Source organism: Phyllobates terribilis, unplaced genomic scaffold, assembly GCF_046119375.1.
Source record: "Phyllobates terribilis strain yellow unplaced genomic scaffold, ASM4611937v1 Scaffold_3__8_contigs__length_932513732, whole genome shotgun sequence".
Lineage (NCBI taxonomy): Eukaryota > Metazoa > Chordata > Amphibia > Anura > Dendrobatidae > Phyllobates > Phyllobates terribilis.
The window spans coordinates 368,026,986-368,053,866 of NW_027362763.1; the positions used below are offsets into that span (position 1 = coordinate 368,026,986).

Sequence of the window (26,881 nt, forward strand, 5' to 3'; positions counted from 1 at the left end):
GTACTTTGATTGCTAATATCTCGGTAAAAAATAGTTAAAAATGAAAAACAAGCAAAAAATGATTCTGCTTTACATCCACTATTACATCGTGTATCCAATTCAACATGAAACATTTAGTGAAAGTACCTCTTTAGCAACTTTACCGTGATGACTGTTTTCACCTTCCTGACCAGGCCAGAGAGTTATGTCACACCAAATAGTTAATAAATAACATTTTCCACATGTCTACTTAACATCACCATAATTTTTGAAACATAATTTTTTTTTGGTTAGGAAGTTAGAAGGGTTAAAAGTTTATCAGCAATTTCACATTTTTCCACCAAAATTTAGAAAACCATTTTTTAGAGATCACATCCCGTTTGAAGTTACTTTGAAGGACGGATGTGACAGAAAATACCCAAAAATGACACCATTTTAAAAATTGCACCCCTTACAGTGCTCAAAACCACATTCAATAAGTTTATTAACCCTTTAAGTGTTTCACAGGAATTAAAGCAATGTAGAAGGAAAAATTATAACATTTTCCTCCAAAAATGTTGCTTTAGCCCAAATTTTTCATTTTCACAAGTGTAAGAGGAGAAAATGGACCCGAAAATTTGTTGTGCAATTTCTCCTAAGTACTCCGATACCCCATATGTGGTGGAAAACTACTGTTTGGGCAAACAGCAGAGCTTGGAAGGGAAAGATCTCCATTTAACTATTGAAGCGCAAAATTGGCTGTAACAGATAGTGGATGCCATGTCGCACTTGCAGAGCCCCTGATGTGCCTAAATAGTGGAAATTCCCTACAAGTAACCCTATTTTGAAAACTGAACCACTCCAGAAATGTATTTAGAGGTGTGGTGAGCACACAGGAGAAAATGGACTCCAAAATTTTGTTTGCAATTTCTCATGAGTACGCCGATACCCCTTGTGTAGTGGCAAGCTAATGTTTGTTCACACTGTAAAGCTCCGAAAAGAAGGAGCTATATTTAATGGAAAGTACTGTGAGTGCCATGTTGCATTTGGAGAGGCCATGATGTGCCTAAACAGTAGAAAACCCCAACAAGTGACCCTATTTCGGAAACTACACTGCTCAAAGCATTTATTCCCACAAAAATGTTGCTTTAGCCCCAAATTTTTCATTTTCACAAGTGTAAACAGGGGAAAATGAATGTACAGTTTGTTGCACAATTTCTCCTATGTATACCAATGCCCAATATCTGGTCAAAAACTACTTTTGTGTCACAGTACAATGCTCAGAAGGAAAGGTGCGTCATATTATAGTGCAGATTTTTCTGTTATGGTTTGTAGGTGTCATGTCATATTATCACTGAGGTGCCTGAACAGCATAACCCTCCCAAAAGTGACCCACTTTTGCAAACTACACTCCTCAATTAATTAATTTAAGGATACAGTGATCATATTGTCAACACAGGTGTGTCCCATAACCTTATTCCATTGGGCGGTGAAAAAAAAAAATTACACAATTACCACAAAAATTTTCTTTTAGCCCCAGACTTTGCATTTTTACATGGGGAAATCAATAAAAATGGCAGCAACATTTGTTACACAATTTCTGCTGAACATGGTAATACTTTATATGTGTCTGTAATGTACTGCTTAGCCACATTGCGAGACAAGAGAGGGACGGAGCACTATTTGACGCTTGGAGCACAGATTTTCCTAGAATAGTTTGTGGACTCCATATGCAGAGCCTTTGAGTTCCAGAACAGCATAATTACCCTACAAGAAACCCATTTTGGAAATTACACTCCTCTGGGAAATTATCTACAGGTATAGTGATGATTTTGACTCCATGGATGTTTTCCAGAAACATTTTGGATCACATTTATCCTGTACTCTACACTGAGCACTTACATCAGGATTTCCATCTAAATCTCTGAATGACGTGATTTAGATGACCCCCCCTGACGGATCCAATTTTAGCAGTTCATAGATAAGGTGTGTGAAAGTTTTATTGTCGTGTGACTTGGTCCTGGCTTGTGATGACCCCACAGGTCTGATGAGCAGATTCCTTAGTTGATGTAGAATGACATAAATCCATGCGACACACTCATTCCTGCTCTGAAGGTCTCAAAAGTCACCATGAGTTTATATTCCGAGACCCTTCTTTCTCTCTGAGATTTGAAGTTACCTTTTAATACGAGTAATTTCATGTCTTTGATGCTGTGATAAGGGGAACGAAAATGCTTGGCTACAGGTAGATCTATTATTTTTTCTTTTATTGTGTGGCAATGATGATTCATCCTTGTCCTAAGTTTTTGCCCTGTCCCCCTACATACAGACCCCCAGCTGGACACAGGACAATAAAACTTACACACGCCTTATCTATGAACTGCTAAAATATTTATAGCCAGAACTGTTTATCTCTCCCATAGTAATAGCTCTTCTTTCCGTCACCTTTCACATCTATTGCATTATTTCTGTGTCCTATTGTGTATAAATTTGTGACTCTTCAGATTTTGCTTTATACTAGCCTGATAAAGAGGCCTGAGTAGTCTCGAAAGCTTGCAACTTGTTACAATCTTTTCAGTTAGCCATTAAAAGGTATCAACCACTGAGGACTTTCAAATCTAAATACTTGGCTTACCTTAAAATTAGTTGTGCTGGTATATAGGGTTATTCTCAATAATGTGACATTTAGGAGATAATTTGCTGCATAGAGCTAAATGAACAACCCAAGGGGGAAAATTGAAAAAAAGTTGAAAAAAAAAATTTTTTGGGGACTTAGAAAATTTTTCAACTTGTGTCAGACTTCCAGAGAGGGGAGCATGTCAGTGATAGCCTATGTCTGTGGCTGTTTACATATCTTCATACAGAATGATATGGGAGAGCTTTTTAAATAAGCTCACACAATTGCCCCTAACCAGTGGAAAACAGGCATTGCAAAATTTCTGGAGTCATCATGACAAAATATGTACATAAACTGTGTTTGTTTTAAAGTGCTAGGCTGTAGGCCTTATACATTGACAACAAGGGATGGTAAAACCTAGGATTTTTATTGTGTAATGTTATGACTTGTTTTGCTTTCTATAAGGAAAGAAAGCTGTTGCAGGTAGTATTAAATGAGAATCCACTGTGTTGGAGCAAAGATTCTTCATGTCCTAACCATCTAACCCAGAAGATATGCTCTCCATAATATCACAGTAAAAGAGAATTGGTAAGGCACTTATTTAACTCTTCTGGGACATTGGTGGAGGCCTGGGGACTCTAACCAATACAACCTTCTGAGAAATCTGATTTAAGTCGAAATCAGAAGATGATATTGTAGAATAACCATTTAATGCTCGAGAAAGCTAAGAAGAACAGATAAAATCACTGGGGAAAATACATGAAGCTCTCTTGCAGCATGTGATATTGCTATTTTTGCTCAATGAGATTCTTCAGCTTTAAATTTATAACATAAACATTGGCTATGCTGAAATCTCGGCAGTAAAGCCTTTGTCAATGCTACTCAAACAGCTTCATAAATATTATACTGCTAAATATCAAATTGCTCAGAATGTCACAGGAGAAATTTTCAGTTACCTTGGTAAACAAAATGAAATCCCTTGGCAGGTGCACCATTCGTTGTGCTAAATCTCAGAAGGATGTGATTAGAAGCAGCTAATGGCATTGTCTCTCCTGAAAAACAGTAAATTATTATATTAAGAGATTGATTATGGTTCATGTGCATACATTTTACTTACAAATAATAAAAATACAATTTATGCTAATTTCTTGGCAAGCTAAAAAATTGTTTTCAAGAATATTAAACTGGATTTTATGAATATCCCTTTCAACAAAGGTTTACCAGAGAAAACAGAGTTTGATTTGTAGTCTTCAAGTCACATCAACTCATGAGTATTTATACATTTATAGCCATAATAATGCCTCACTACCCTTTTTAACATGATTGAAGCAAAGTTGTTTACCCACATTTTTAGACAGGGGCCAACAATTTTTTCCAGCCGATTTTTGGGGTTTTGTGTGAAATTATGTCTAATTTGCATTTTTTTCTGTTTTTATTTTGTGATGTTCTAATACACACAAAGGAAATAAACATGTATAATTGCAATAATTTTCTGGGAGAAATGCTTCATGTTCTGGAATAATTTCAAGGATGCCAGCACTTTCAGCCATGACTATATATATATGTACAGTGGTGGCCAAAAGTATTGGCACTCCTGCAATTCTGTCAGATAATACTCAGTTTCTTCCTGAAAATGATTGCAATCACAAATTCTTTGGTATTATTATCTTCATTTAATTTGCTTGCAAGGAAAAAACACAAAAGAGAATGAAGCAAAAATCAAATCATTGATCATTTCACACAAAACTCCAAAAATGGGCCAGACAAAAGTATTGGCACCCTCAGCCTAATACTTGGTTGCACAACCTTTAGCCAAAATAACTGCGAACAACCACTTCCGGTAACCATCAATGAGTTTCTTACAATGCTCTGCTGGAATTGTAGACCATTCTTCTTTGGCAAACTGCTCCAGGTCCCTGATATTTGAAGGGTGCCTTTTCCAAACTTCCATTTTGAGATCTCTCCACAGGTGTTCTATGGGATTCAGGTCTGGACTCATTGCTGGCCACCTTAGAAGTCTCCAGTGCTTTCTCTCAAACCATTTTATAGTGCTTTTGGAAGTGTGTTTTGGGTCATTGTCCTGCTGGAAGACCCATGACCTCTGAGGGAGACCCAGCTTTCTCACACTGGGCCCTACATTATGCTGCAAAATTTGTTGGTAGTCTTCAGACTTCATAATGCCATGCATACGGTCAAGCAGTCCAGTGCCAGAGGCAGCAAAGCAACTCCAAAACATCACGGAACCTACGCCATGTTTGAATGCAGGGACCGTGTTCTTTCTTTGAATGCCTCTTTTTTTTTCCTGTACACTCTATGTTGATGCTTTTTGCCAAAAAGCTCTACTTTTGTCTCATCTGACCAGAAAACATTCTTCCAAAACGTTTTAGGCTTTCTCAGGTAAGTTTTGGGAAACTCCAGCCTGGCCTTTTTATGTCTCGGGGTAAGAAGTGGGGTCTTCCTGGGTATCCTACCATACAGTCCCTTTTCATTCAGACGCCGACGGATAGTACGGGTTGACACTGTTGTACCCTCGGACTGCAGGGCAGCTTGAACTTGTTTGGATGTTAGTCGAGGTTCTTTATCCACCATCCGCACAATCTTGCGTTGAAATCTCTCATCAATTTTTCTTTTCCATCCACATCTAGGGAGGTTAGCCACAGTGCCATGGACTTTAAACTTCTTGATGACACTGCGCATGGAAGACACAGGAACATTCAGGTCTTTGGAGATGGACTTGTAGCCTTGAGATTGCTCATGCTTCCTCACAATTTGGTTTCTCAAGTCCTCAGACAGTTCTTTGGTCTTCTTTCTTTTCTCCATGCTCAATGTGGTACACACAAGGTCATAGGACAGAGGTTGAGTCAACTTTAATCCATGTTAACTGGCTGCAAGTGTGATTTAGTTATTGCCAACACCTGTTAGGTGCCACAGGTAAGTTACAGGTGCTGTTAATTACACAAATTAGAGAAGCATCACATGATTTTTCAAACGGTGCCAATACTTTTGTCCACCCCCTGTTTTAGGTTTTGTGTTGAATTGTATCCAATTTGGCTTTAGGACAATTCTTTTTGTGTTTTTTCATTGAAGACAAATTAAATGAAGATAATAATACCAAAGAATTTGTGATTGCAATCATTTTCAGGAAGAAACTGAGTATTATCTGACAGAATTGCAGGGGTGCCAATACTTTTGGCCACCACTTTATATAAACACATAACTGCTGCCTGTTTTTGAGTTCCTTCAGTCTGAGTTTTTTGTTAAAAAGTAACTGAACTTTCAATATGTGTTTAAATCCATTGCACTGTAATGTTAAATGTAATAATGTGTAATTTAAAAGCTGAAAGCACAGTTGCTCTATGAATTGGTAGCCAGTTCACAAAACTAGGTAGAGATTTAATGTCGATGGAGTCTCCTTTTTCCAGCTTCAGTTATGTCTTAAAGAAGCTCTCGTCCCATCAAAATTTTATTATCTTAATATATTGCAATCATCAAATTATATAACACTGTGTACCTGCAATTGTTCATTTTGCCTTTCTACCCAGCTAAATATTCTCCTTTCTCTTCTCTATGTAGAAACTGGAAGTCTTTTGTCCCTACAAAAATAATTCCCCTATTCAATTTCTGACTTAGCTGTTCCCTCTTCTCCTTGCCAGAGAGTTTTGCAGTGACTGATGAGTCATACAGGGAAAATGTACCTACTTGTTTCAACATAGAGTTATAAGGATTCAGCTAGTCAATTATAATCATGTGAGGTCATAGGCATAACGTAAAATATTAATTAGCTGGGTAGAAAGGCAAAATGAGCAATTGCAATTGCACGGTGCTGCATAATATGATATTTGAATTATATTAAGAGGATAAAAATGTTGATAAGAGTGCTTCTTTAAGAAAGCAGATATAATTCAATATTATATCAATGTTAAAGAGGCCCATTGCAGTTGGAAAAAGGAATTATTGTGTGACCTGTGTTGTTCCTCAAAAACTTGGTTAAAATATAATGAATATATAACATTTTATATACTTATAATTCTACCTTCTCATCCAGTCCTAGGGGTGTGATCCTCATGCTCAGTCAGGGCTGGTGCTGCCCTTGTATTTGAATCTTCCTCCCGGCGAGCGCTGAAGCCAGTGTGGGATGCTTGTTCAGTATGAGATGGCCAGGCAGTAAAGCTTGTAGCGCTGGGAGTCGCGCATGCGCTGTGACGAGTGGCTCCTCGCGCATGCACAGTGAAGTTCCTAGCTTCACTGTGTGCGGACGGAGCCACTTCTCACAGCGTATGCACAGTATAGCTGGGAACTGCACAGCCTCACTGGGCACGCACTGGGAGCCACTGGTCACAACGCATGTGCGACTCCCAGCGCTACAAGCTTTACTGCCTGGCCATCTCATACTGCGCAAGCATCCCACACTGGCTTCAGTGCTCGCCAGGAGCAAGATTCAAATATGAGGGTGGCGCCAGCCCTGACTGAATGTGAGGATCACACTCTATGACTGAATAATCAGGTAGGATTATAAGTATATAAAATGTTGTATACTCATTATATTTGCATCAATTTTAATGAAAAAAGCGTGTTAGTGATGCACATTGCATCACTAACAACGTTATGGGGGAAGTTTATATAGTAGATAAGACATGACAGGTTCCCTTTAAGTTATAGAAAATGTCCACTGCATTTAATATTAATTTTATGAGTGTCTATCATTTTATTTTTTATTTAATAAATAAATAGTACATATCAACATATTGGATATGAATATTATATATTATTAAAGAAATCTGCTTCTTTGTCCGCCAGGACTGATCAAAATAAATATCAATATTCAATATTTTCAAAATTCTTAATTCATGGGTATAATCTGAATTTAGTGAATACAGACTGTTACATTACTGAGATAGGAGAGGACAGTTATTGCTGATAAGATTCTATATTGAAGGGAGAAAGAGGAAGCTGCTAGAAACAGAGCTCATCCCATCTCTGGTCTACACAGAAGCACCTGTGGTTCAGCGTCTGGTATCACCGTCGGTTGTCCACACAATATGCGTCACAGGGTGGGTGGGCAGCAGCAAGGACTGAAGACGCATCGCCAAGGAAAACTCTCTCTACGTCACAGATGCCCGCCCACATCCTCAAAGTAATAGTGTAAGCGGACATCGGCGAGAGCATGAACAAGCAGTACGCACGCTCACCACAGGAACAAGGATGGTATAGAATGGTACATTATATTAAGTGGACATAGTAAAAATCTGTGTGTGGTTCCTGTTTCTGTCTGATGTTCTCTTGTTTTTTATTAGTTTTTAATAGATATTTCTTATGTATTATTGTATAATTAATAAAGAATTTATATTTTTTGAACTGGTGTAGCACTCCTATTTAATGTAAAAATGATGGTTACACTTTACATTTCTCATTATTATGTATATGTATTTATTTATTTTTTGTTACTGATATAGAAAAATAGTTTGTGTTTACCTACACGGAAGGCACTGAATCCAGTGACTTATTAATGTAGACATGTTTCTTTCAAATTACTTAGTCAAGTCTTGTCCAATGTGACTGCATTACTTTCTCACTAATACTCCAAAGGTATTATGCACTCATTCCCCAGTCCACACATTGTCATTAGCATTCAATTGATTGGGTACATGTAATTTCAAAGTACTATTTTTTTGTTAATCTATTAATTACCCAAACTCTCATTGACCTGTATTTTAGAAATGTGCATGAGTTCTGATTTAGGAGAGGGGTGTACAGAACTAAACAATCAGCTGTGTTGAAATTTAACTCTACCTAAATTCCTAGCATACTGCTGGAGGTTGCCATATATTGCTTGTTTTGTCCTTGTGCCCTGGTGCTAAACCTGAACATGACCCTGATCAATGTCTTGACCCGGCTTGTGGCCTGGCTATAGCCAGTCTGCCAATCACTATGTCTTTGACCTCAGACTGTCGAACTCTGTTTTTTGTCTATTCTCCTGGTATTTTATATTGGCGCGTTCATAGATTACAGTTTTATGTCATGATACTGTCTCTGGCTTGTCCTTCCAGTTATGGACTTGACTAGTTTTACCAGCTTTACCTCAACCTCACTCCTCTGGTCAACAGCCACTCTGTGGATGCAATGCATTTGACCCCTCAGTAAGTCCAGATCTCTGCTAGGCCTCATTCACACGTCAGTGTGTCTGGTTGTGTGATGACAGTTTTCATACATACTGGAGACAGTGACACACGTAGACCCATTCAAATGAGTGGGTCTGTGCACATGTCAGTGTGTTTCCATGGACCTTTTGTCCATGTGCAAAACACGTTGACATGTCCATTTTTTTACCTGCTGCACGGGCAGCAAAATATCCCACACTGATGACACACGGATGACATCCGTGTGACACATACTGGTGCTTTGGAATCAGCGGTACAGTTAGCGCTGTTCCCAAGTGCTGGGTGCTGAACGCTGCCCTCATCATTGTTCCCTGTTGGCACAGTGATCAGCACCAGCAGGGTACAATGTTGAGAGTACTAGTCTGCTCCCACAGTCCAACTGTAAAAATAAGAATAAAATAAAAAAATCCTTATACTCATCTGTCCTAAGTGTCCGCTGCTGTAATCCATGTGACCACTCACATCTAGGAGATGGGGAGAATGACTCCTGCAGCGAATGGGCCCCGGAGCTGCTCTCCACTAGTGGTGTGTGCTGTCACTCACTGATCTCAGCGGAGGTCTGGGGCCAGCTCGCTGCAGCGCTTCCTTCTCCCTGGCCCCTCGGCATGAGCAGTCACATGAATTACAGCTGGGGACACTTAGGACAGGTGAGCATAAAGGTTATTTTATTTAATTTTTATTTTTACAGTTGGACACTGCGGGAGCAACCTACTACTCTCAACATTGTTCCCTGTTTGTGCAGATCGCAGGACAAGCAGGGAACAATGATGAGGGCAGCGTTCAGTTACCAGTGCTTGGGAACAGTGCTAACTGTACCTCTGATTCCCAAGCGCCGGTACGTGTACTCCTGATGCAGCACACGGACGGCACGCGGTTGTCACACGTGTGCCACACAGGTGCACACGGATATCTCCAGAACTGTTTTTCCAGTACCGGAAATACCAGGACATGTGAAGGAGCCTTTGGAGATTAATATGTGAAGGCTCAGGTTCTTCTGGAATTTGTTAGATGCAATGGCTTAAGCAAAGTCTGCGTGAGGTAACCTTTTCGGGCTGTTGGCTTCCAGCGTACTTTGCACCCATAAAGGTAAGATGGCTCGCCTGTCCTGACAAAATCAGCGGCTTAGGCTGACATTAATCTATGTGTAAAGCCACCACAAGGCTATGCACACATATGAAATGTAGTTATTGATGATAACCATAGCGTCCGATCTCAGTTTATAGTGGAGGCGTAGTGTACACTGAATTTGTAAAAAAATGGTCTGTTTCCTTGCGCACTACTATATATTTTTTGGTAAAATATTTTTATTAAATATTAATATTTTTCAAAAACAATAAAACAACTCAAACCCAACAGACAATTCCAACCCACCATATCCAGCATTATATTTAACATGAAAATTTGCATATTTCAAATCCTTTTTTACTTCATATTTTCACATTTGCTTAATACTGTAGCAAAAAGGAAAACCTACAATGAAAGCGCGTATCAAATTCAACCCTGTTGTTCTACTTTATATACTGTATATTATAAGTGATACACAACATATTAATTTTATTCTTATGTTGAAGCTCACCATTAAATCCTAAAATTAGGTATAACTTCTTAAACTTGTTTACCTTCAATACACTAACAATATATTTTCCCTGTAATCATAATCACTCTCTTTATGTTTTTACCATTCTGCACACATTCTTAGCATAGTTTCATCCAGATTTCTTTGATCTTAATAAAGATTATTTCCAGTCAAGAACTGCTTAATCTGAAAGAGGTTATACTTGCAGATATGTATTCATACAAAGGAATGCTTTATCACCTACTCACTTAGTTCTCCAAAATTGCAACAAGACAAACGTGACTACCACCATCTTCTGTACATTAAATTTTGATTGAAGTTATAAATGGAATTCTTTTGTGACTTTGACATTTGAACAATCTGCTCAGAATAAAGGCACAGATCCATTTAAACTTTTTTGTATTATTAAAATAGTAAAGAGATGTGCACAACTCTAGGTAAGAAAATTAATTTTTGCTTTCAGAAAAATGTCCTAAATCCATAGATACTTGACAACCCTGATCAAAGGAGAACATTGAGGTGAAGCTAAAATTGGACAATTTAACATTTTTTGAAAAAGAGTTAGATCTGTGAACATGAGAAGTGTAGCATTTCTAAAAAAAATTATATTGAATGTCTGTCGAACAGACATGTGATCTATGCAGTCACTCGCTGAAGAGTTGGTCACATGCCTGTTCAGCCGGAATAAAGAATAATGGGAGACACAAAAAGTGCTGTCAATTGGTAAGGTTATTTGGTAATGTTTATTTTTAAGAATGTTGGCCATTCCATTTTCAAAACTAGTTTTCAACCCATTGACGTTACATGACTAACATAACTGTCATGAGCACTAGTCACTTGGTGCTCCAAGTCGGATATGTATGTCATGTTGATCAAGCAGTATAGCTTCTGTACTTGTGCGAGCAACTGCAAGAGCCCAACTTATATACACAACCAGGTATTTGCTGTAACTGCCAATATTAAAATTATCACTTATGCCACTTTTAAATAGAGAAAATGGCATATAAGAAGATTGACAGAGGGACAGTGCTCTCTTTTTCAGTCCATGTGCACCCCCGCAGCGCAATTACAGGGTGCCAATAGGTTTTGATAACAAAAGCCTCCAGGTCTGATATATACTGTACCACAGCTTAACAGATCCCACAGGAGGCTACCTGTCAGTCAACCACAGACAGGATAGTGCATTAAAGAAAACCTTTTTTATTACATCATCTATTGACTTTTTTTTACTCTCAGATTAAATTGCAAAAACCTGGTGGCATATTCCTTTAAAGAGTTGTCTAAATTTTGTCAGTTGGCTTTAAGCCCTGCTGGTTGCCTCATGCATAAAAGTTTTAACATCAATGTTTCCAAGCTTGAAATTCATATCTATTTCTATTTCCCCCTGAATGTATAAAAAATAATGTAATGAACAGAATTTGGTGGATTACTTGACATTCAAATTTACCAGCTTTGCCAAATTTCCCTTCTTAAAAATCAATTTGCGACAAATAAATTCTGTGTGAATCTCAATACTGCAAAGCCTCCAACTGACAGGAAAATCCGTGTATAGCACTCTGAATTCTCCTGGGTGTGTGTTGAACTTGTTTTGAGCTTATTAATGCAAACACAGTATTATCAATGTCAAAATGAACTCAACCTATCTAGTTAGAGGAAAATGGATGGTAACCAGTGGTAACAAACAGCGGTATTTGGGAGGTGTGTACAGGTCTAATATTGAACTACTACAAAAAAACATATCTAGTTACAACAAACTCACTTTGACAGGTAGACAGTTGTGTTTAATTTTCTGAATTATGGAGATACTTCTTTTGGCTTAAAAATTTAGTCTGACTAACTCACAATGCAGGCTGCACACCTTCTGTGGCACACAAGCCTTGGTTTCATTATTTTGGTTTAGTAGCAAAATTAGCACTGAGGGGTATAACACTGCCCTGTAGTGAAGAAATGAAAATGGTTGTTAATAAGGTGCTCTTACTGCAGCTCAATAAATTCAGTCATACTGAGTGACTATACAAGTACAGCACCTCTCTATATATCACTTGAATCTTTGGATTATTGTTCACAGAATGAGACTACCACACCCATTTTCAATGTGAGTCAGCACTGAAGTAGTGCACCACAATCAGCTTAGGTGTATGTCTATTCCTAGCTGATAAACCTAAATTGGTTCTGCTTGGCTGGCCCTCATATTTTATAGTGGCTGGAATAGTCCACCCTGATTGGCTGCACTAGATGATGTGATGTGATAGCTACAGAGAATTATGAATAAACCCATGTGCCTGATGTCACTTGCCGCTCACTGACCTTAATCAACTCAGTCCTACTTAGTGATAATATAGGAACAGAACTTTCTAATATACTGCATCACTTGAAACTTTGGATTACTATTCACAAAATGAAACTACCACACCCATTTTAATTGTGAGTCAGCAATAAAGTAATATACAACAGTCAATTTAGGTATTTTAGTATGCCTATATGTGCAGTGAGCTGTACGCTCTGATGTCCTATACCTACACTGAAAAAGCCTAAAATTGTGCGGCTTGGATGGCCGCAATTTTTTATACTAATTGTAGTAGTCCACCACGATTGACCATGATAGCTGCAAAACAATATGAGGAAAGCCTACGCAGCCACAACTGATGTCATCATCCTACTTAGTGAGTCCTTAGCATTTGGCAAAATATGGATTTTTTTCTTTAATTCGTCTCAGCGCAAATCCAGCAAAATGTTGGCCGCCGGTCGCCATTTTTCTGAACCATACAAGGACATCAGGGAGGAGAGCCAGGCGGAGGTGACCGAGCGGACCGGGAGGACCAGTAGGAGGCGACCGGAGGGACGAGCGCAAGAGAGCGCTGTGGCAGCGTGCAGTGCCGGCCAGCGGAGGGTGCCAGGTGGTGGTGACCAGGAGGTGATCAGGAGGACCGGTAAGAGGCGACCGGAGGGACAAGCGTGCAGCGTCCCTAGAGGAGGTGAGTGAGGGGCAGGAGGCCGCGATAAGCGGCCCTACTGAACCCAAGTGTGTACTGTACTGTATTGTATTTGTATCTGTATTGTAATTGTATTGTATTCCCTAGTCCATATTTAATTGATTACCCCCCCGTCCATATTTAATTGATCACCCCCGTCCATATTTAAATTGATTCCCCTGAACACCCCCGTCCATATTTAACTGATCCCTCTGACCACATTAAATTGACCCCCCCGTCCTCATTTAATTGATCCCCGACCACCCCCCGTCCATATTAAAGTGACCCCCCTGACCACATTTAAATGATTGACCCCCCCAGCCCATAATAGATTGATCCCCCTTGTCCTATTTAATAGATTCCCCTTGTCCACTTTTACTCATCCCCAGTCCCTATCTATTTGCCTTATCCCCCACCATATTTAATTAAACCCTGTCCATAATTAATTGATTGATTCCCCAGACCACAATTAATTATTTCCCCAGTCCATATTTATTGATATTATTGATACTTATTGATCCCCAGTCCTTAGTTAATTGACCCACCGTCCATACCTATTTATTTGCTTTACCCCCCATCCTATTTAATTAAACCCCCTGTCCATAATTAATTGATTGATTCCCTAGTCCACAATTAATTATTTCCCCAGTCCATACTTATTGATCCCAGTCCATAGTTAATTGACACACCGTCCATACTTAATTAATCCACCTGACCCACTCAGCTGATCCCCCGTCCATACTTAATTGATCCCCCGTCCATACTTAACTGATCCCGTGCCGATATCTAATCGATATACTTGCACATCCCTAATTGATCCCCGTCCATACACCTATATATAAATAAATGTGTTTTGTACTTGTACATATATACTGACTGTATCCCCATATTTAGAATGACGTCCATGTTGGCCGAAGCCGTGCAGTGTACATCTTGCGCAATGTATGCATTCCCTGAGCTACCGCTCAGGGATCCATACTGCTGCGAGAGATGTGAGCATATCGTGCACTTGGAAGCCCAAATCCTGGATCTAAGTGCTCAGATAGTGGTACTGAGGAGCATCGACAACATGGAACGGAGTTTGCTGCTCACCGAGCAGACACTCAATGGGTCAACACTGGGGGTGGAGCTTAGTGGGGAAGCGCAGGCTGAACAGGCAGGGAGCTGGGTAACAGTTAGAAGGGATAGAGGGAAGAAGTATAGGAAGGCTGGTTCAGAACCGGCATTATTGGAGCACGACAGATCCTCTGACCGCTGGGGGAGTGTATGCTCCAGTAATGAGGGGGAGGGGGGAAGTGTAGGGCAGGCTAGACAGGTCCTGGTAGTGGGTGACTCTATTATTAGGGGGACAGACAGGGCAATCTGTCACAAAGACCGGGATCGCCGAACGGTGTGCTGCCTCCCTGGCGCTCGAGTCCGGCACATCGCGGATCGGGTTGACAGGTTACTGGGTGGGGCTGGCGAAGACCCAGCGGTCATGGTCCACATTGGCACCAATGACAAAGTGAGTGGTAGATGGAGGGTCCTTAAAAATGATTTCAGGGATCTAGGTAGGAAGCTTAGGGCAAGGACCTCCAAGGTAGTTTTCTCAGAAATACTACCAATCCCGCGAGCCACACAGGAGCGCCAACGGGAGGTTAGGGAGGTGAATAAGTGGCTAAAGAGTTGGTGCAAGGCAGAAGGGTTTGGGTTCATGGAGAACTGGGCCGACTTCGCTGTCGGCTACAGGCTCTACCGTAGGGACGGGCTGCACCTCAATGGGGAGGGTGCAGCGGTGCTGGGGAAGAAGATGGCTAATAGGTTGGAGGAGTTTTTAAACTAGAGACGGAGTGGGGGAAACCAAGGAAATAGGTGGGATGTGAGGCAAGCAAGGGGGAAGGGGAGAAGTGAATATAATGAGGGTGGAGAGGGGGGTGGGGATAGTACAGTTAGATCGTTAGAGAAGAATAGGATGCTAAATAACCCCAAAGTTTTATCTTGCATGCTGACCAACGCAAGAAGCCTGACCAATAAGGCGGATGAGCTGCGGGCGCTTATATCGGAGGAGAGGTATGACATCGTAGGTATAACAGAGACTTGCCTAGACGATAGCTACGACTGGGCGGTAAATTTAACAGATTATAGTTTATTTAGAAGGGACCGGAAACAGGGGAAGGGCGGAGGAGTCTGCTTATATGTAAGGTCACGTCTAAAGCCCAGACTAAGGGAAGATATAGGAGAGGGAGAAGAGGGGGTCGAGTCCATGTGGGTAGAGATAGAGGGGGCAAAAAATAATAATAAAATATTACTGGGGGTCTGCTATAAGCCACCTAATATAACAGAGGAGAATGAGAAACTGCTATTAGGACAAATAGACAAAGTAGCAAAACATAATGAGGTGATTGTAATGGGGGACTTCAACTACCCGGATATTGACTGGGAAACAGAAACCTGTAGATCGCAGAAAGGAAAAAGGTTCTTGACAAATATCAAGGATAATTATCTCTCCCAACTAGTGCAGGAACCAACGAGAGGGAAGGCAGTGTTGGACTTAATATTGACTAATAGGCCTGATAGAATAACTGAGGTACAGATAGGGGGGCACCTAGGTAATAGCGATCATAATATTATCAATTTCAAAATGCCCTTCAGTAGGGTTATCAATAAGGGAACAACTAAAACATTAAACTTTAGGAGGGCGAAGTTTGATCAGCTGAAAGAAAACCTTCAACTTATAGACTGGGACAAAGTTCTTAATCAAGGAAATACGAATAGTAAATGGGAAACCTTCAAAAGAATTCTGAATACTCAGTGCGAGAGGTATATACCGTATGGGAATAAAAGGGCCAGAAATAAGAGGAAACCAATATGGTTGAATAAGAACGTAAAAGGGGCGTTAAATAGCAAAAAAGAGGCATTCAAGAGATTAAAACAGGAAAACAGCAAGGAGGCACTAATGTGTTACAAGGAAAAAACGAGAACCTGCAAAAAACAAATAAAAATAGCAAAGGAGGAAACAGAGAGACGTATTGCTAGGGAAAGTAGATCAAATCCCAAACTGTTCTTTACGTATATAAATAGTAAAAGGATTAAATCGAATAATATTGGACCGATAAAAAGTGATGAAGGCAAAATCATAGAGAAAGATGAGGATAAAGCTAATCTATTAAATAATTTTTTTTCGTCAACTTTCACAAAGGAAAAAGAACTAACAGGCGAAATGAGAAGTGACAAACTTAATCCTCCACTAAGTATGACAAATCTAACCCAAGCTGGGGTACAGAAACGCCTCAGTAACATTAAAATAAACAAATCACCAGGACCTGATGGCATATACCCACGGGTACTAAGGGAACTAAGTAATGTGATAGACAGACCGTTATATCTTATATTTAAGGACTCTGTTGAGACTGGGTCTGTACCACTTGATTGGCGACAGGCGAATGTAGTGCCAATATTCAAAAAGGGAGCAAAAAGTAACACCGGAAACTATCGGCCGGTGAGTCTGACGTCCGTTGTGGGCAAAATTTTTGAAGGCTTTATTAATGAGGCAATCATGGAGCATCTTGATGCTAATAATCTATTAACCCCGAACCAACATGGATTCATGAGGAATCGCTCCTGCCAAACAAACCTGATTGACTTCTACGAGGAGGTTAGCGCTCGAGTAGATCAGGGGGAACCAGTGGATGTCGTGTATCTCGACTTCTCAAAAGCGTTCGATAGCGTGCCACATAATAGGTTGGTATACAAAATGAGAATGATGGGGCTGGGGGAAAATGTCTGCAAGTGGGTAGCTAACTGGCTAAAGGATAGAAGGCAGAGGGTGGTTATAAATGGAATATACTCAGATTGGGTAAGCGTCACTAGTGGGGTACCACAGGGGTCTGTACTAGGCCCAATGTTATTTAATATCTTTATTAACGACATAGTCAACGGGATAAATAGTAAAATATCAATATTTACAGATGACACAAAGTTATGTAAAACAATTAATACAAAAGAGAATAGTGAAGACCTACAGAGGGATTTGGATAAGCTGGGTAGGTGAAGCATTAAATGGCAAATGAGGTTTAACGAGGAGAAATGTAAGGTCATACATATGGGAAGGAAAAATGGAAGTCACCAGTACTCACTGAATGGGAAACCATTGGGGAATTCAGAGATGGAGAAGGACTTGGGCATCTTGATTGATAGCAAACTAAATTGGAGTGCCCAAAGTCAGGCCGCTGCTGTAAGGGCAAACAGGGTAATGGGATGTATCAGAAGAGGTATAGCTGCAAAGGATGAGAACATTGTTCTTCCACTGTACAAAGCACTGGTCAGACCACACTTGGAATACTGTGCTCAGTTATGGGCCCCAATATATAGAAAGGATATAAATGAGCTTGAAAAGGTACAAAGGAGGGCAACAAAATTAATAAGGGGAATGGAGGGACTGCAATACCCAGAGAGGTTGGCAAAACTAGGACTATTCAGCCTGGAAAAGAGAAGGTTGAGGGGGGACATAATAAATGTGTACAAATATGTTAGGGGACAGTATAGAGACCTTGCCCGGGATTTGTTCAAAAGGAGGGATATTACGGTAACAAGAGGGCACTCACTAAGACTGGAAGAGAAAAGGTTTCAGCACCAGCATAGGAAGGGGTTCTTTACGGTAAGAGCAGTGAGAATATGGAATTCACTGAGTGAGGAGACGGTAATGTCGGATTCACTAAACCAGTTCAAGCGGGGACTGGATGCTTTTCTAGATACCAGGCAGATTTCTGCATATACTTAAAAATAGAATAAAATAGTAGGTTGATACAGGGATTTATTCTGACTGCTGGTTTCAGAGTCGGGAGGGAATTTTTCCTCAGGTGAAGATTGGCTAAATCATTTGGGGTTTTTGCCCTCCTCTGGATCAACTTTAGCAATTACAGAACTAACAGGTCGAACTTGATAGATGCAAGTCTTTATTCGGCTTTACTAACTATGTAACTATATATCAGAATGTTAAAAAATTTAAAAAAAATTCTTATACTTAACCCTATCTGCTCATCTCTCCGCTCCTCACCACCACCTGTCTAATCTTCATAGCATTGTCAGGTCACAGTCGGCTGCTCTGAACTCCCTCGGCCTCTCACATTAGGGCAATGCTTCCAGGTTCTATAGGCCCAGGAGGGTTCTGCGCATGAGCCTGTAAAGGTCACACTTTATCTTCATGTTTTTATATTCACTTATTTTGCTTTGTATATTGTTGTATAAATGTGATGCAATTATATTATAGAATGGAATAAACAATTAAAAGATTTAAAGTACTCAGGAAGTTAAAATGTGCACATCAAATATGTAAATATGGGCAACTGTTGTAAAGACAACAGTAGTAATAATGTAACATAATGTATGGGTGTGTATGTTTGCATAAGCAGGGCTACTACTGAGAGGCAATGTTTTATCTTGGGTGTGATTATCACTTGGTGTTTTGCAGTTAAAATATGTTTTTTTCTCTCAATTAAATGTGTTGAAAACTTGGAAAGCCAGCCAAGTGCTAGATTGGAAAGAAAAGACTTTGCTCCATCTAAGAGAGTCCATTCTTAGTTTAGCCAGACTATGTTTTATGTTTGAGCTTGCAGGTTTTGTATTGCTTTGCTGCATTTGAAGATATTAAAGCTGATTGCCATTTTTGATCCCAATTCACCTTATAAGAATTGAAGTCTTCTTATGTTCTAACCTTCTTACACAGAAGATGGCAAGCTGATCATATAGTTTTGAGATCTGTGCATGTAGGGTATGTGATGTATCAAAGATAAATTCACATATTGTATACAAATAAAGGGAAACTAAAGTAGGAGTGATTGGTTCTACTGCCAGTCTACCTGTGCCTCCATAAAAATGCAGGCCAAAAAGATGTATCAATTTCATAGTAAATTAACTTTGCTAAGAAAACTCAGCTTTCCTAGGCTGTGAGATTTGGAAGGGTCAATAAATACATATAATTTTATAAAATTGTACTATGTTATTTTCTTTTTGCAAAAATTACCTAGAGAGAATTTCGTCAAAGTTTCTTTTTTGTGAAGCAAATTTGTTAATCAATATTCAAACTGCATGGTCTCTAACCAACATCTTTGGATAGCATATAAACTTAAAGAAAAGCTGTCAGGAGGTTCTAATTTTCATTATTACCCCATGAACTCCAACCCCTTGTTAAAGACCATAAAAATTAGCATGAAATAAGAATTGTCCCCATCTTTAGAACCATATGGCGGATTTAAAACACATATTAGTAAGTAGAGCAAAATAAGAGCAAAAACTGGCCACTTTTGACTTGGTGACAAGTCCTCTTTAAGGTGATCATCTAATTAAAATGACCATTTTTCAAATGCCTTAACAAATTAATTCTGAGTTAATTGGGAAGACTCTCTTGTTCAGATTCTCAGTTCTAACTAGAGTGGAGAGCGTTACAAAGAGCATCACTGGATGAATTAAAATGTCTATATATCACACAGATAGTTGATTGATCTAAATGAAATCGGTGTAATGCTTTATTCTTCCTGTGTTGACCCTGTAAGGAAGTTGAACACATTCTGTCGGATCCTATCACTGATTACAGCTTATCACTGGGGGTCCAGCAGCAGGACTCACTTAGATCAGCCTATTCCTGAACTGTTCCACCTTACTTTATTCTGAGAAACATCTGATTAATAATGCATGGTGAGATGGGAAAAGTCATGGTGTGAACACAGTCAAGATGGTTTCAGCAAGACAGCCAATCAAGCTTTGTGCTTAACAACTCAACCCTATAAGGTAAACTAGATACAAGAAATGCATGACCTAAAAATCACAGTCTTTTCATTAAAGATATCTGTCAGCATACCAAAAGCTGTATTATAAGAGTTCAATCTATAACTATTTGACAGATGCAGTCAGAGCTAAGCTAATGAAGATGGAGCTTGTGCTTTCTAGAATATTGTAAACTACTCTACTGTCATAAAGCAAAACTTTCAAGAAATAAATTTACTATTAGAATAGCACTACATAAATAACTTAGCCCAATACAGTAGTATGCCTAATTTATGTGTTACATAAATGCAGTGGTGCACCATAGTGTTTTACTTTCAAATAATCAGTGCCTCATCTAAACATTTGCTACATATATAGGTATAATTACCAAATGTTAAGTTTAACTATTTTCTATTTTGAAGAGTAACCTGTCAGGTTTCAAAAGCACTTGCAAATATTTCAGAAGCAGATAAAATAAGATAGCTGAAGAGTGAAACAACAGTTAAAGCAAACCTAGCAGTTGAGGCATGTTGCCCAATCCATGGGCAGCATGCATCAGGCACAGACTGTATGAACTCAGCTAGTCATGTTTGACTCTGAAACACTTCAATGTTTCAGAGAAAAAAATACTCTAATAGCCGCACTAGACTAGTCAGACAGGCAGATCATGGTGGCTTCTCCCCACCTGCTGCCCTGGATTGACATGTCTCTGCCTGTATATGGATGTAAACAGAAACTTCTCAATCCGGGGTAGCGGGCGGGAAGAAGCCACCGGAGACCCGGCTGTCAAACTAGTCTACAGCGCAGCTCTGTTCCCGCGATTATCTGCAAAATTTTTGTGCAGATTTAAATGGTATAATTTGGTCCTTAGTGGAGTTATACTATCAGCAACTAAATATTATAGCGAATAATATGCCTCAAATATTCCTATAGCAGAACTTGAACAACATGAACTTGAAATGGTCATATCGCCTACTAGAAAACATTTTCAATATAATAATTAACTTCTTAGATAGAGGAACAATGAGAAGTAATTTACTTTCCTTACCTGTATGACTACCAGAAAGAGAGCTGAGAAGTCTGGACTGTGAATGGACTCCATCAAAAAGTTCTACCAGATCATTTAATGATGTCTGGAAATAGGCAAACTGGCCAAAAACAACTAGAAATGTAAAAAAAAAAAAATTTGATATTTTCGATATATTATTTGCAAAATAGCACTTGCCATACATGATAGATAACTGCCATAAACTAGTCTTGTGTTTTTGTTCTATAGACACTGGTGATAAGCAGAAATCTAGAACAAACAGGTTTGAAAAGTATATGAAAAAGAATATTCAAGCTTACTGAGATACTGACCATGTTGACTATTTGAGTCCTTGCCTGTATTTATACTAGCAATAAAATAAAACAACATTGTCAAAATTACCCTTCGTAGACCTATTCGAGGAAACAATTTTTTCAAAGGTGTAAAATTTGGTTGAAATGCAAATTCAACTGTCCAACTACCTCGGCATCTGACTAAACATGATAGTGTTTTTGAGTAACTGTCTTAATATTTCTCTCAAACATTTTTGACTTGTTTACTTTGTAAAATTAGAATTTGGAATATTTGTGAAACATTTAAAAATGTCACATGAGTGTACTGCATGCATTTTTTTGTACATTAATTAGTAACTTACCAAATTCTTTAGGAACAGTTATTGAATAATGACAAATCTGCCCCAAAGTGTAATTATTTGGGTAGTTTGGGGATAAAACCACTCCATCCATCCCTGAATATTGCCCACCACAGGGAGCTGAAACAAAAGCAGAGGATTTAGATTTCTATCTAGTAACTTTTCCTCTATGATAGGTTCAGATTTTTTTCTGGAATATTTAAAGGAATATAATAATGAACTTATCTGGTGCCCACTCCATAATCCTCAGAATCACTGCTTGGGGATGAATTTTTAACAGTGCATATTTTACATGCATACATTGAGCTGTATAAATAACCACAATGTTGATTAGGATGGCATGATGACTTTCTTGATAACACTGATGCCCCTCATCACATTATACCAGGTTTGAATCCAAAGAAGAGCTGGCATTTTTATGTTCACCCCATATTTGAATTCTTCAAATTCATTTCACTGTAAGAAAAAGACTAGCATTCCAGTTTATTTCCTGAATATCTGAACATTTGTGTCTTTATGTGGCCTTTTACCATTTATGAAATGAAATAAACTGCATTGTTTTTATAGGAAAAATGGAGTGCTGGTCTCTTTCTCATAGTGGATTTATTGTCTTGCGTTTGCTCTCGGCACCCAGCCCAGTGATGAGGAGTTGCGGGTGTAGTGAGCTGTAATTTATTTTTACATGCTCAGATTCCTTTCACTCCCCCAAAAACATGACGATAGTTTAATTGATATAATAAAAAATTGGCTTATTATGGCATCTCCTGAAAATTGCTGTGAAATATTAAGTTGCTATTAGAAATGAGCAAATATATTTGATTGGAATTTAACTCTTCTTGAATATCCTACTTGAAGATTACAAAAATGAGCAATCATCAAAATGCTGATTTCTTTGTAATTTGTTTCAGTGTAGATTCATTAAAAAGATGGCCGCTAACTGCCATTTTGTTGAACCATTAAGGGCCATTAAAAGATTAATCCCTTTACAACCCAAGGTGGTTTGCATGTTAATAACCAGGCCAATTTTTACAATTCTGACCAGTGTCACTTTATGAGTTATTACTCTGGAACGCTTCAACGGATCCCCCTGACTCAGAGATTGTTTTTTCGTGACATATTGTACTTCATGACTGTGGTAAAATTTCTTCTCTATCACTTGCGTTTATTTGTGAAAAAAATGGAAATTTGGCGAAAATGTAGAAAATTTTGCAATTTTCAAAATTTTAATTTTTATGCCCTTAAATCAGAGAGATATGTCGCACAAAAAAAGTTAATAAATAACATTTCCCACATGTCTACTTTACATCAGCACAATTTTGGAACTCAATTTTTTTTTTGTTAGGGAGCTATAAGGGTTAAAATTTGACCAGCAATTTCTCATGCTTCCAACAAAATTTACAAAACCATTTTTTAGGGCCCACATTACATTTGAAGTTACTTTGAGGGGTCTTTATGACAGAAAATACCAAAAAGTGACACCATTCTAACACCATTCAAAAAACTGCACCCCTCAAGGTGCTCAAAACCACATTCAAGAAATTTATTAACCCTTCAGGTGCTTCACTGGAATTTTTGGAATGTGGAAGAAAAAAATGAACATTTAACTTTTTTCACAAAAATGTTACTTTAGACCCAATTTTTTTTATTTTCACAGGGGTAACAGAAAAAATGTACCCTAAAATTTGTTATGAAATTTCCCCAGAGCACACAGATGCCCCATATGTGGGGAAAAAACACTGTTTGGGTGCACGGCAGGGTTCGGAAAGGAAGGAGCACCATTTGAGTTTTTGAATGTAAAATTTGCTTGAATAATTAGCGGACGCCATGTTGCCTTTGGAGAGCCCCTGATGTGCCTAAACAGTGCAAACCCCCCACAAGTGATACCATCTTAGAAACTAGACCCCTCAGGAAACTTATCTAGTTGTGTGCTGAGCACCTTGAACCCCCAAGTGCTTCACAGAAGTTAATAACATGGAGACGTAAAACTAAATTTTCCCCACAAAAATGTTTTTCAGCCCCCAATTTGCATTTTCATAAGGGTAACAGGAGAAATTGCACTATGCAGTTTGTTGTGCAATTTCTCCTGAGTAAGATGATACCCCATATGTGGGGGAAAACCACTGTTTGGGCGCACGGCAGGGTTCGGAAGGAAAGGAGCGCCATTTGACTTTTTGAGTGTAAAATTTGCTTGAATAATTAGCGGACATCATGTTGCGTTTGGGAAGCCCCTGATGTGCCTGAACAGTGGAAACCCCCACAAGTGACACCATTTTGGACCCCACAAGTGTTTTTACAGAAGTTTATAACATGGAGCTGTGAAAATAAAAAATCGAACTTTTTCCACAAAAATTATGTTTTAGCCCTAATTTTTTTTATTTTCGCAAGGGTAAGAGGAGAAAATGGACCCCAATAACTTTTGTGCAATTTCTCCTGAGTATGCCAATACCCCATATGTGGGGAAAATACAGTGTTTGGGCACACGGCAGAGTTCAGAAGGGAAGGAGCACTGTGTGACTTTTTGAATGCAAAATTGGCTGGAATAGAGGGCGGACGCATTTGGAGAGCCCCTGATATGCCTAAATAGTGGAAACCCCCCTCAAGTGACCCCATTTTGGAAAATACACCCCTCGAGGAATTTATCAAGGGGTATAGTGAACATTTTGAACACAGAGGTATGACACAGAATTTGATAACATTAGGTCATCATATTGAATAAGTTGTCATTAGTCTTGAGCGCAAGTGCTCGCTACTTGAGTTTGCATCGAGTACCCAGGTATGCACCATGTATCGTGGGTGCTCAAGTGACATGCTCGAGTCCCCGCCCGCATGTTTCAAGGTTATTAGACACCCAAAAAAAAACATGCGGGGATCGCTCGTGCATGGCAGGCAATCCCCGCAAGGAGACTCGAGCATGTACAGTAACTCGAGCACCCGCGATACTCAGTGCATACCCGAGTACCTGATGCAAACTCAAGTAGCGAGCACGTGCGCTCAACACTAGTTGCCATATCGTCATCTTTTTTTTTTTTACTTTTGAAAAAAATGCCAACCCTAACCCCAACCATAACCCTAGCCCAACCCTAACCCCAACCCCAGCCCTAGCCCAACTCTTACCCTAACCCCAACCCTAACTCTTACCCTAACCCCAACCCTAACTCTTACCCTAACCCCAACCCTAACCCTAGCCCAACCCTAACCCTTACACCCCAACCCTAACCCTAGCACAACCCTAACCCGAGAGTTTATTTTTTACGCCGTTCCTCGTGCGGTATAAGGGATAAGATGACTTTATTCCTCGGGTCGGTGCGATTACAGCGATACCAGAATCATATCGGGTTTTTATGATTGACAGCTGTCACACACTAAAAGACGCATTATTTTGTAAAATCTAGTTTTTGTATCGCCATATTTTGAGAGCTATAATTTTTCCATATTTTGGCCGACAGAGTCATGTGATGGCTTGTTTTTTGCGGGATGAGTTGACGTGTTTATTGGTGCCATTTTCATGCACGTAAAATTTTTTAATTGCTTTCTATTCTGCTTTTTGGGAGGCAGAATAAACAAAATTAACAATTCAGGAATTGTTTTTTTCTAATTTTTTTATGCTGTACCGCGTGTGGTAAAATTTAAGGTAGCTTTATTCTTCGGGTCAGTACATTTACAGCGGTACCACATTTATATAGTTTTTCTATGTTTTGGCGCTTTTACACAATAAAAGCTATTTTATAGAAAAAAATATTTTTTTGCATCGCTTTATTTTGAGAGCTATAACTTTTTTATTTTTTGGCTGATGGAGCTGTATGGCAGCTTGTTTTTTGTGGGACAAGATGACATTTTCAGCGGTACCATTTATATTTATATTCATCTTTTTGATCGCGTGTTATTCCATTTTTTGTTTGGCGGTATGATGATAAATAGTGTTGAGCGAGCATGCTCGACACTGCTCGGTACTCGCCCGAGCATCTCACTACTCGGGATGTTCAGTGAGCACTGAGGATTTCCGGGTTACTCGGGCGGGAGCTCGGGTCTCCGCCCTACATGTTTGGCACTCTTTACAGAGCCAATGAACATGCAGGGATTGCCAGCCAGTCACTGTAATGCCGCAACCATGTTGTTTGTGGGCATTACAGTGATTGGCTGGCCGCACAGCGTCACCTCGAGTATTTAAACCGGGCGCCGCCATCTTGTACACAGTCGCTCCGGATCAGACAGTGTAGGGTCAGTGCTGCAGAGCAAGGGAGAGATTTATACTGCAAAATAGTTAGTGTAGGGTCTCTAAAGCCTGCAAAATCAATCAAACTGTCCTTCTCAGGACTAATATCCATCCCAGATATCAGGCTGGCAGGCAGGCTGTATAGGAGATGCAGTGGTTATACCAGCAAACGCTCCATTACAGTCCTGTGTGCTCCTGTTGGTCAAATTGTTAGACAAATCCCCCGGTCTCAGGGGCCAGGAAAAATCCTTTTTTTTCATCTAAATCCTGTATTTTTTTTCCTCAGTCAGACTGTACAAATATGGGTCTTATTAACCTTTTGGTATTTCACCCCCACCGTAAAAAAAATTGAGTGTTTCTGTGACTGTTCAGACACCAATATATCTGTTTAAAAGATTCTGGTGTAGGCCACATAACTAGAACTGTGGTTTTGCAGTTCCACGGTACAAATCTCTGTATTATCCTGCTTTTGGCATTTTTGTACGTAAAAAAAAAACAGTAATATTGTCTCCCTGACTGTTCAGACACAAATATATCAGTGTAAAAGAGTCTGGTGTAGGCCAGATAACTATAACTGTGGTTTTGCAGTTCCACGGGTCAGATCGCAGTATTATCCTGCTTTTGGCATTTTTTCCGTAAAAAAAGACTGTAATAGTGTCTCCCTTACTGTTTAGACACCAATATATCTGTTTAAAAGAGTCTGGTGTAGGCCAGATAACTACAACTGTGGTTTTGCAGTTCCATGGTTCAAATCTCTGTATTATCCTGCTTTTGGCATTTTTTCCGTAAAAAAAACTGTAATAGTGTCTCCCTGACTATTCAGACACAAATATATCTGTTTAAAAGAGTCTGGTGTGTGTAGGCCAGAGAAATAGAACTGTAGTTTTCCTCTTCCATGGTTCTAATCTCCTTTTTATTACCCTTTTTCCATTGATAGTACGAGTGTAAGCTATTTTACTTAATTTAC

At 39.3% G+C, this 26,881-nt stretch overlaps 1 protein-coding gene across 2 annotated transcripts in view; it reads right to left on the minus strand.

Moving 5' to 3' along the window:
* CSMD1 (CUB and Sushi multiple domains 1) overlaps nt 1-26,881 on the minus strand; it is a 2,980,041-nt gene that overhangs the window by 674,409 nt on the left and 2,278,751 nt on the right. For both annotated transcript variants that reach the window (XM_073675393.1, XM_073675394.1), the window contains exons 31-33: nt 21,705-21,821; nt 21,071-21,184; nt 3,532-3,627 (exon numbers count right to left, since the gene is read on the minus strand). In XM_073675393.1, the coding sequence (XP_073531494.1) occupies nt 3,532-3,627; nt 21,071-21,184; nt 21,705-21,821 (327 nt within the window). The remainder of the gene's footprint in view (nt 1-3,531; nt 3,628-21,070; nt 21,185-21,704; nt 21,822-26,881) is intronic.